The sequence below is a fragment of the Mus caroli genome, unplaced genomic scaffold (genome assembly GCF_978045245.1).
Source record: "Mus caroli unplaced genomic scaffold, Mus_caroli_1 scaffold_2, whole genome shotgun sequence".
Taxonomy (NCBI): Eukaryota; Metazoa; Chordata; class Mammalia; order Rodentia; family Muridae; genus Mus; species Mus caroli.
In genome coordinates this window covers 99,724,096-99,736,181 of record NW_028227257.1, presented here as the reverse complement: position 1 = coordinate 99,736,181, position 12,086 = coordinate 99,724,096, and the positions used below count along the sequence as shown (strand labels likewise).

The 12,086-nt window shown below is 39.4% G+C and overlaps 1 protein-coding gene across 4 annotated transcripts in view; it reads right to left on the bottom strand.

Annotated features, from left to right (window-relative positions):
• Positions 1-12,055, bottom strand: part of Nckap1 (NCK associated protein 1) — an 80,704-nt gene extending 68,649 nt beyond the window's left edge. The window contains exons 1-3 of one of the 4 annotated variants that reach the window (XM_029474109.2): positions 11,735-12,055; positions 2,111-2,128; positions 1,043-1,153 (exon numbers count right to left, since the gene is read on the bottom strand). In XM_029474109.2, the coding sequence (XP_029329969.1) occupies positions 1,043-1,153; positions 2,111-2,128; positions 11,735-11,842 (237 nt within the window). In that variant the 5' untranslated portion in view covers positions 11,843-12,055. The remainder of the gene's footprint in view (positions 1-1,042; positions 1,154-2,110; positions 2,129-11,734) is intronic. The other 3 variants (XM_029474108.2, XM_029474110.2, XM_021181897.3) reach the window with 3 other exon arrangements.
• Between the last annotated feature and the right edge of the window lie 31 nt (positions 12,056-12,086).

Genomic DNA, 12,086 nt, shown 5'->3' with positions numbered 1-12,086 from the left:
AAGACTTAAAAAAAAAAAAACCTGTCTTATTTTTACTAATTCTAACTAACATTCCTATCTAAATTAAAAATTTTTAAATAATTATTTTCAATAAGGGAAATATAACTCTTCAATGATCATTTATCATTTCAAGACAAAAACATGACAATTTATTTATTTATTTATTTATTTTTCCAGACAGGGTTTCTCTGTGTAGCCCTGGCTGTCCTGGAACTTACTCTGTAGACCAGGCTGGCCTCGAACTCAGAAATCCACCTGCCTCTGCCTCTGCCTCCCAAGTGCTGGGATTAAAGGCGTGCGTCACCATGCCCGGTGACAATTTATTTTTTAAAAAGGTTCTCAAGATTGGAGAGCTCATAAGGGGAAATTGTTAAATTTAATTGTTACATAATGCAAAAAGACAGCAGGAGTTAAAATATGGGACAAATAATGGCCTGTGAAGATTTCTATAAAATTTTTAAAAATATGTTACAGTAAAACAACTCTTTCTAAAATTGCTCATTCATAAAATTACTAAACAGAAACTGCCCAAAAATAAACATACCAGGAAGACTAAATGTGACCAAACTTTGTAAGAGAAAGCTTCCACACAGGAACTAGTACAGGCATAAAGACCATAACCTCCTTACTGCTAGAAGTGCTCTGGGGAACTATGAAAATGGCGGGTAAGCAAACACATTTTAAAAGCTGATTACTAAAGCAATCAAGCTCCATGAAGCCATTGCCAACTTCAAAAGAAAACTAGGTTAAAGATATAAGGATAAAAAGATGCCCCGAATAGTCACACACATTTGGGGTGCAGTTTATCTATCCATTACCTATTCATCCAAGAAAATAGTGCAAGAAATTAACACTCAACATTTTCCACATAAAATGTAGCTACAATTTTTCCAGTTTCAGAGAAATGAATGTTGTCTTTAAAAGCATTTAAGTGAGGTCTAAAAGTTGCACACGACATTAGATTAACAGGAGATAAAACATTTCCACTGAGCATTGCTGTTCTTAGATGAGAAATGTCAAGTAGAAAGTTGGGACAACTTACATTGTTGTTGCGCGTTTCTACAGCAGGAAATTTTCTGACTATGAATTTCACAGCAGACTCCAGGTTTTTGTCAATAAGGTAGGATGGTTTAGCCTTGGGATCGCCACATGCCTAAAAAAACAACAGTAATGAAAAAACGTAAAATGTATCTTCCTAAAACTCAAGGAAGAAGAGCAAATCTGAAATCGGAAATTAGAAAGGTTTCTTGGTTTTGGTGAGCAGGTGATAAATGAACAGGCAAAGTGCAGGGGTTGTCACAGCTGAGAGATGCGATGGGAGACAGTACAGAGATGCTCTTCTACTGAAAAAAACGCATGGAAAGTTTTAAAGCAGTTAGCGCAGAACAGCAGTGAAGGAAAAAGCTCAAACCTAAAAAAAGGAAAAGAAAATGAAAACCTTTTTGGTTTGAGGTAGGATTGTATTCATCTGAAGCTGATAAAGTATTACAAAATTAAATATTAGGTAGAGTCCTAAAATGTTTCTAAGTGTTATAAAATGAAGGCTTATGTTTGAATGTCTTTTCCAAAATGTTTTCCTCATTCGCTTTCAACATTCAATTTTAATACAAGAGCCCTAGTTCAAAAGAACTGGAAGCTGCTGAAACTGCTCTGTCCTGCAGGTGTGCTGCCTGGTCCTCCAAGCAGAGCTCCAACCCTGTTCCCGCAAACCAGCAGCACCTCAAGCAAGGCACCTATGGCTGTCTGTCTGTCCTTAGCTCATGAGCACTGCACTGCCCACAACAGCAGCCTCCTCTGCAGTGAGAAGGCAGGCACTCTACAAATGTCACTGGAAAGCTGTAAGAGGAACTATTAACAGCTCAGTTAAGGGACAACTGCTGGTGCAAGTGGGATGCTTTTTCTTAGGGAAACATTGAAAATCCTATCATTCCTATTTAAAATTTTCTTCCATTTTTTAAGTAACTGCTTTTCCAGTGATGTCTGCGATGTGAGAGGAGACCTTCTAGTTTACTGTGGCTATGTTGTGGATTACAGAAAGAGAAATTATGAAACATGAGACTGATCTGAAAGCGGGCAAGCGGGCAGAGGGAAGGTGAAAAGCTTTGCAAACCTTCCAAACTTGTCCTTGCTGGGGAAGCATTGTAATAAAAAGAGAGAAGATTACGTGTAAACAATGATTGTCAAATTATGACATACTTTTTTCAGTAGAAAACTTATGCACTGCAGACTACGAGTAACAATACAAGATGGAAACTGTATGGTGCTACAATTCATAAGGTACTTAAGTAGCAAGTCCTATTAGACAATAGATTTATATAGTTTATACTATGCATATAGATTTAAATACTACTGTGTAAGTGTATAACCATGTCAGTATCTTGGTGGTCTTGCTAAACCAACTTAAAATAATACTAGAAAGAAGGAAAAATAAAGACTACATGCAGCTAATAAAAAATAGGTGCAAAACCATCAGTGAAATTTTACATACCTTAAAAAGAAACGGTAGCCAAGAATAAAAATAATTAATTGTTACAGGATGAACTTTGTACTTTAGCTCAAATTGAAACTATTTTTCAAATACCACCTAGCTTCTAAGCCAATAAAAACATTCCTATTTTTATAAATGAAAATAGGAACGCAGTACCAATTCTCAGTATAATTAAATCGAACATTTTTTTAAATTTAGAACTTAACCTTTAATGAGTCTGACAAGGCTACTATGCAAATTCATTTATACATAATATTAGCATATTCTGACTTTCCCTCAGGTTATATTTTTTTAAAATAGTTTCTTATAGACTAGTTTTCTAATTTGTCTATTTTCAAGATATCATATATAACGTAAACTAGCAACCAAGACTCATACAACTAAGATACTGCCCATAAAAAATAGCTAGAGATTATCATGTCCTTAGATAAACCAAGCATGAGACAGTACAGAATCCTATAGTGATTCAATACATTGTCTTTTCATGATATATATCTTTTATATTCTACTTATTTAAAAATCAGGGTATCCACTTTAACAGTATTATCAACAGTATTATCAGTTTAACTATCATTAACCATTTCCCAAGATCACAAAAGAAATAGGCCTTCTTATATTGACAACAAAATTAAAAAAAGGAATTCCATTTCAATGGAAAAAATAAAATTATATATAACTTCTTTTAGAATTAGATTACCTCTTTGCATGCTGCTCAGTGGGCCATATGTAAAGAGCATCCCTGAGTTGATGACAGATTCTGCTAAAAGCAGCTAGGCCTCTAACCTCTCACTCACTAGCTCTGGGGATGGATATGTATACACGTATGTATGTATGTACGTACGTATGTGTATATATATACACGAAATTAGATAGATATATGTAATTTCTTAGTCTCAGTTTCTTTTTCTGTAGATGTGGAAGGGAGAATACTTACCTCACCATGCCATTATGAGGGTTTCAAGAGCTTAGGTAACCCATGTAAAGCATTTAACAAAGTGACTGAGACGTAAGTGCTCAAAAATATATGCTGTTATTAGGAATGGCTATAATAAAGGCTATGATAATTACCTAGAAATCTACCATGGAGACTATCATCAGTCTCTGTCACGGTGTCTACAACCAGCACAGTTAGTGTAACTTCCTTAACAACTGTGATTCCCCTTCTCAGTCACTCACCCTAGGTCTAACACACTACAATTGTTTTACTTACAGAAAGAATATAGCTTTATGTTTTATTTTGGGTTTTAGGTGCTGAGGATTGAACTCAGAAACTTAAGTATGTTAGGAACAAATTCTACCATTACATCCCTAAAGCCCGAGAACATGAGTTTTAAAGCAGACTGCCTATGTCCTGACTACGCCACATAATAGCTGTATAACCATGAGCAGATGACTTTATCTTTCATATCTTGACATCTTTATCTACTAAACTGGAGATAATAGTACAACCTGCCCTAAAAAGTTCTATATTCACTACAGGGGTGTGGTATTTGTGGGGAACTTACAGATGTGTTTTGAATACAATAAATGCTTTTTAAAAATACAAAATAAGGAATACACAGATGTTCCATTACACGTTCTCTAAAAGCAGCTTACATGGCATATTTACTTAATAAGAAGAAAGATGCTTATGTCAGGAATTCTCAGGAACAAAGGACAAGGGAAAGTAAACTGTGACCTGATTAAGTTACCTGGGAAGATCTATGCCAGTAAGGAGCTGTGACTGCAACTCAGCTATGGATTTTACACAGTACTACCACAGTAGGAAAATTCTAACTCACCAGAAATCTATCTATAAAGATTAATTCATAAATACAAGTCATTTGGGGGACAGAAAACTTGGAAAAAAATTATTTATACTGTTTTAGAATAGAAACTGTCAATATATTTGAAATCATCTCATGCTATCAAAATTATAAGTAATCCTTTACTTTTTGAGTAGCCATTCAGGAAGTACAGATTTTTTAAAAACTGAAAAACATCACACTACTTGGCTAAGCCTGAATCTAAACACAATAACAAAAGAAGCTGAGAAACAGCTCAGCAGGTCAAGGGGAAGCATGAGGACCTGAGTTCAGATCCTAGCAATGGAATAAAAGCAATCTGCCAGTAACCCCAGCACTGGGGGCGATAGAACAGGCAGATCAGAGAGACTGGGTAGCTAGCCAGATTAGCCTGAATGCCATCTTGGCTATGTAACTTGTCCAGCATACTAAGCATTGCACCACACCGCCCCCAACCCTTCTCCAATTTGAATGCACACTACAGGAAGGGAGGGGGAGGAGAGGGGACCTAAGGGAAAAGAAGGGAAGATGACCCGTCTTTTGGCCCAAGTGACCCATAGCCCATCTGGTTTAATTAAGGATATTATTATGCTATAAGTGAATATAAATCATAAATCTTGGGAAAATCATGATCTAAGAGTAATCTAAACCATTACATCCTTCAAAATCCTTTCCTAAAATTTCCCATGATTCTGGACTGGAGAGACAGCTCAGCAGTCAAGAGCACTTGCTGCTCTTGCAGAGGGCCCTGGTCCTTCCCAGCACCCACACCTTGGTTCACAACCATCTCCAGTTCCAGGGGATTCAAAGCCCTCTTCTGACTTGCTCAGCACAAGGCACATACATGGTACACATACATATTTACATGCAAAACATTCATACACATAAATTTAAAATTTTTAATAAAAAATTTTAATGACTCAAATTAAAGTTTCTAACAATTATTCGATTCACAAGAAGATAGTCCCTACATTCCTTATATTTCTGAGTTCTGATATATAGACTACTTCAGTTTATAAAACAAATTTTTTTTAAGTTTTATGCACTGACATACTAATGCTCAATATTAAACAGATCTTTAACTCCTGTAGAACACACTTCTGCAATTACTCTGAACAATAAGTAGTTGTCCAACTATACTATTAAGTAGAAAAAAGGGTACTTAAGACATGTTTCGTAAAGGTGGAATCACGCTATATTTATTAGAAGGGGGTCTGAGCATTTATGAAGTGTCCGTTCTGTTCCAAGACCCAGAAACAGCAGCCAACATTTATCATGTTTATTCTTTGCTTTTAAAGCTTACTTTTATTTTAGTGATGTGTATATAAGACACATACACACACACACACACACACACACTAAGAGAGAGAGAGAGAGAGAGAGAGAGAGAGAGAGAGACTGAGACTATAGGTACCTGCAGAGGCCAAAAGACAATGCTGCCCCTGAAGTTGGAACTACAGGTAGTTGTGAGTCAGATATGGGTGCTAGGAACCAATCTCACATCCACTGGAAGACTGTACAAACAATTCACATAAATAAACCTTAATTCTCAAAATATGAAGTTATTAACATATTATTATTAACACAATGTGGAAGAACTGGAATATCTAATTAAGATTCCAAAAATGAACATCAGTAATGCTAATGACTGGAGACACTGCACAGTAGTAGACGGCTAGTTTAGATCAGCACCGCTAGTAAGGCTTTAAAAAGCCAAAAGATGGCCAGGCAGTGATGTCACACACCTTTATTCCCAGCACTCAGCATGTGGGAGGCAGAGGAAGGAGAACCTCTGACCTCACAGCCAGCCTGGTCTACAATGCAAGTACCAGGATGGCCAGGGCTACACAGAGAAACCCTATCTCAAAAAACCAAAAGCAAAAAAAAAAAAAAAAAAAAGGGTAAGATAGTCACCGAAGCCAAGTGCATACCATGAAGCCATTGTACGACTTCCAAAATCTTAGTTATAGCCTCGCCAACAACACTGAACCCTGAAAATGGACAGCCATCAAGGAAACAAAAACAAAACCCCATAGGTATTGACAGCGCCATGATTTGCTTATATCAGTGGTTCTTAGCATCAGAACTACTTAACTCATTAGAGTCAAGCCAAGATCCAAACATTTTCTCCAAGAGAATTCTAATGTGTACTGAAAAAAAGATAACTCAATTGTGGGTAAGAACTACTAATCTCTCTTTATAATGGATAGCCTACGAGGCCAAATTTGTTCAAGGTTAAAACAAATTAGTACTAAAACCTGACCTAGAATGTCATTCTCAACCCACAAACATGTCATAAGACTTAGAAAAGGAAAATCTAAGTACAGGGAAGTATAATTTATATGCACATAAAAAAAATTCTAAGGTTGGAGAGATGGCTCAGGTGGTAAAGACTCTTGCCACCAGCCCTGATGTATAGAGTTCAATTCCTAGCACCCACATGATGGATGAAAAGAACCACCTCCCCCAAGATGTCCCTGACCTTCAACACTGGTGTACACACACACACACGGTATTAGCTAAGGTATCTTATACATATTTTGTATCTTTTTTTGATCGGTCTACTGATTATTTTCCATTCCTGCCTGTGCACTACGGACATGCCTGGTACCTCTAGAGGCCAGAAAGTGTCAGATCCTCAGGAACTGGCGTTAAAAACAGTTGTCAGTTACCAAGTGGGTGCTGGTAACAAACCCTGACCCTCTGGATGAGTAGCTGGTGCGTATAACTGCTGAGCCATCTCTCCACTTCAAAAACCTTCTAATTTATTTATTTTGTGTACGTAAGGGGGTGGGGGACGAAGCTCACATGTGCCATGGAGTACACGTAGAGGTCAGAAGACAGCTTCCAGAGTCAGTCAGTTCTACCATTCACCATGTGCACCTCTTTTCTTCCTCCTTGTTTGTAGACAGCATTTTCTGTGCAGCCCTGGCTGTCCTGGAACTTGCATAGACCAGGCTGGCCTCAAACTCATAGATCTGCCTGCCTTCATCTCCTGAGTGTTCACCACCACTTCCCAGCTATTTTATATATGTGTGTGTATATATATACATATACATATATATATGTATGTATATATATTATGTTATATGTATATATATATGTATGTATGTGTATATACATATATATATTAAGGATTATTCTCAGGTCACCATGCCTGGTTGAAGTCATGATTACTCTGCTCACTGAGCCAACTCACTGATTCTAAAATATGCATAGTAGGTTCTTTAGAAACCTGGCTATGAATAGATCCAATTCACTTTTTACATCTGAAAGGAATATGTAACTAAAACTAATATGTGATAATCTTACAGAAATGTACTAGCACAGGAATAATTTCCCTTTTTATTGTGGACTACTTGTGATGAAATCTATGGACCTGGATGGAAAGATTATTTTCATCATGTTTTCTGTAATTATGAATGGAGATTTCTGTTTGCACTTGTGATGTATTAAAGGAGAGAGATTTAAAATTTAAACTCAAATTTCTTTGGTAAGATATATTTTGTATTAACGTTGCAGGTTACAGTTAATTTTCCTGTGGAATTCTAGTGGGTTAATTGAAGGTATGTGCACATGCAGGCATACATATCAGCCAGAGGTCACCCTTGGTGTCATTCATTCCTCAGGAGTTACTTTTTTTTTGGAGACATGGTCTCTCACAGGAACCTGGGGAGGTTCAGTCTGGCTTATTAGGTTAGGCTGGCTGGCTAGCTACCAAGCTCCAGGAATCCACCTGTCTCTATCTCCCTGGGGCTGGGATCAAAAACCTGGCATCTTAGGTCAGCACTGGGTATAAACTCAGGTTCTCAGGCCTGTGTAGCAAGCCCCGCCGAGTGGTCTCCTCAGCTTCCCTCTATGGTTAAGGTTAAGATTTAGTCCCTGGTGCATTTTAACGTGTACAAGATGAAAGAGCATAAGTAAAACTAACGGAAATAAATAGGGCATTTTGATTAAAATGGGGAGTATACTTAAAACATAAAATTAGAATGAAGAGAACCAGTGAGATAAAAATTTTCTTCTGTAATTTTCATTTTGAAGGACAGTGAGGCTGGGAACTTAGCTTGGCAGTAGTCCATTTCTAGCATGCCCAGGCTCTGGGACTTGGTTCCCAGCACTATCTGGGGTATGAAATCACAAGATCAAAGATTACCCTGTACAGTGAAAGGCTATGTAACCTGCAGCACAAGCAATGCGATCAGGAATCACAATTAACCTAAGTTTGCTTCATTAATAGTCAAATAATAGTTCAATTAATAGTAACCACACACCTGACATTTTCACCCACTGTTTTCAATATTGCACTTGTTAGTGAATATAGTAAGCTCTTAAGATTGTAAGAGTTGACACTGGCCGGGCAGTGGTAGCGCATATCTTTGATCCCAGCACTTGGGAGGCAGAGGCAGGCAGATTTCTGAGTTCGAGGCCAGCCTGGTCTACAGAGTGAGTTCCAGGACAGCCAGGGCTACACAGAGAAACCCTGTCTCGAAAAACCAAAAGAGTTGATTCTAACAATTTAACAATATTGTAGGTTTTGGTATACTTGTTTTTTTTTTTAGTATACTTAATTAGACTTAATTTGTCAAACACTTAACTAGACTCAATTTGTCAAATACTTAATTAGACAATGATGAGCTATTCTTTGCTAAAGTACAATACTGTAATATTTCAATATTTAAATTGTTAATGTGTAAATAGATCTGTATATATGATTACATGTATACATTATTTACATAGTTAAAGTATAAAACTGTAGTATTTTAATAATATCAAACTTCATAAATCTTAAATTGTTAATGTGTAAATAGATCTGTATATATGATAATTTCAAATAACTCTTAAAAGAGTGGCTCCTTATAAGCTAATCTTTTAGGTAATCTCAGTGTTGAGACAGCTTCCTCCCTACTAATCCATCTACTGAATATTTCGCTAGCATTGGAGAACCAGGTGTATTACCTCCAGTGTTGAGACATTCTCATCTCAATGGGAGAGATGTGTAGCTGGCTAACCAAATGCAGTGTTTAAGTAGGATTGTGAAAGGCTTGAGACAGTGGGAGATGTTAGACTAGGAAAGATGGGAGTATGTGTAAGATCATTTATTCCAGGTTTAGAAGCTCACAAGCATTTGAATTCCATTCTAGGGGATCTAAAACCTTCTCCTAGCCTTGGTGCACATCAGGTACACATACATGCTGCAGAGATCCATACATTCCAAACACTCATGCTTATAAAGCTTTAAAATCTAAAAAAAATAAAAGTAAATGAAAGACTATGTGACTTATACTGTCGTAATAATGTAGACAACATGAACCTTATAAGCACATGGTGAACAGATCTTGCTTCTTTGGCAAGATATCTGAACAAATGTTTCACTCTGTAGCCAGCTGGGAAGAGGTAGACTGGCAATTCCACAGGCTAAAGGATTCAAAGTCAAACTAAAAGGCCAGCAAAATGGCTCAGAGCAGAAAGGCACTTGCAGCTAAGCCTGATGGTCCCAGGAACCCTTTGAGGTGAAATAAGAAGGTTCTCACAAGCTCTCCTCTTACTCCACACACACCTGCTCTCTCTCTTCCTCTCACAAAATAAACATCAGATGCATTTAACGTAAACACTGTCAATTTCAGCCAGCTCTGATCAAAGCCTTGTCAGCTAGATAATGCCCTCAGTATTACTCTTCCCAAAAGGAACCCATAAGCCAAGGAGGCAAAAAATATTTCAAAAAGCTATAAAAATATGTACGTGGCTGAAATATACAGCATTTCTATAACTCAAATGCTTGACAATTAGGTCAATCACATTCACGCATTTTCCACTCTAGTCAACACAAGAGCCTGAAGTTTCTCGAAACAGGAAGTGAGAAACACTGAGAAAAGGCAGCGATCTGGAATCAGAAGTTTAAATGCTTAGAATTCCACTTACTATTACCCATGGAATTAAAGTATTAAAGTTTGTTTATACTTTTACTATAAAAATGTTTAGTGACTTGGCCAAATTAAAGACAGTATTTTACTCAAATACTCAAATCACTTTTAATGTTACTCTCACTTCCTCTTCTAGAAACCATCATAACCATTTCCTCTAACCACAAAACCACAGGTCTGGTAGCTTTTAGGAACATTTGACTTGCTGGGGTTTCGCATATAGAACTTGATTTCCAAATTTCTTAAGCAATGAAATTCAAAGGCTCTCATCACTGCAACGTATACAAGCTTAATTCTTCCAACCCCCATGAAGTTACGATCAAGGGGTGAATGTCATGGTCATGGCACAAACGCAATGGGTTCTTCCTAGCTCCAAATTGTGCTGGGTTTAGAGACAATCATTAAAACCAAGTGAGTAACCAGAACAACACAGCTACCCCATTCCCAACGTTTACTATTATTCACTTAGAGCAGTGTGCTTCAGAATTGCAGTGTCAAAAGCTAACTGTATAAACTGAATAAAACACGTTTATACTGGAATGCTTTGAGTCTAAATTTTAAAAAGAATCTTCAGGATACTCACAAGCAACCGATATTCTATTGACATGGTCAAAAGTATATTTCACGATATATATATATATATATATATATATATATATAATTTTATAAACAAGATTATTAAAGAAAAGACACAGATACACAGAACCCCGCAAGGATGGACTGGTATAAAGTGTGCCAAAAGGAAACTTTTTCTCTTTACCAAATTCAGTGAATTGTGGATTTGAGGTTGTTTCCCTCTAAGGTAAATTAGTGGCAATTCTTTTCCACCTTTAGGTCTACTTTTCTTCACTTCGATACAGCCTTCCACTCCCTAATCTGAAGACACTCAGATTTTCAATGGGTCCACTGTCTAGTTGCTCAAATCCTCGTACTATGTTGCGAAGGAGATAGCAACGGGAGCACACTCGGTCTTTATTTTATACAGCCATTGTACCTTAAGGAATGGTGCTTTGGTGCTAATCAGATAGGGTTGGGAAAACTAAAATGAGGAGGAGTAGGGAGTAAAGGTGGTTATTCCTGTTCTAGTGACTCACAGCCTACAAGTATTTCAGACGAAAACCGGTTCCACCCTCACTTCCCCCTCCGGTCCATCTTCAAAATGAAATTATCCCAAACGTCAACAAGCTGTCGGGGGGGTGAGGGGCTTGATTCAGGGAACGAAAAATCAAGTGGCCAAGCGGAGACCAGAGGGTCGATCGCCGCATTCCCACACTCGCACGCTAAGAACCCCGGGCCGGTTCGCCGCAGCCCGGGAAGGCCGCGCGCCCTCCTTTCCTCCCCGCAAGCCAGAGCGCCGCGGCGGCCATGCGCGGCCCGGCCGATTCCCGCCGCCGGGAGCCGGGAAATGGCTCCCGCCTGCCCGCCCCGCGGCTCACTCTAGGCCGCGGCGCATCCCGGAGGCCCCGTGCGAGCAGGCCGAGCTGGCGCCCGCGGCCTTTTCCCCCGCCGCACCCCGCCCGGCCTCGCCGGCCCGTGCGCACCTTCTTGATGTTGTAGAGGCGCGTGAGCATGCCGACGCCCCGGTCGTTGAGGATGGTGAGCTTCTCCGCCAGCTTCTGCTGACTGGGCTGCAGCACGGAGCGCGACATGGTGCGGCCGCCGCCGCCGCCACCGCCGCCGGGCGCGCTACTCCCCGGCTCGCCGCCTCCCTCAGGCCCGCCCGCCTGCCCGCCCGCGACCTCCGCCTCAGCGCGGCGCGCCCATGCCGTGCGCCCACCCGCGCCGTGACACAGCAGCCGCGGCGCTCGCTTCCGCCCGCCGCCCTTCCGCCTCCACCCGCGGCGCTCTCCTCCCCAGTACACCCCCCACTCCCGGGCCGCCTTTCCCGGCTCC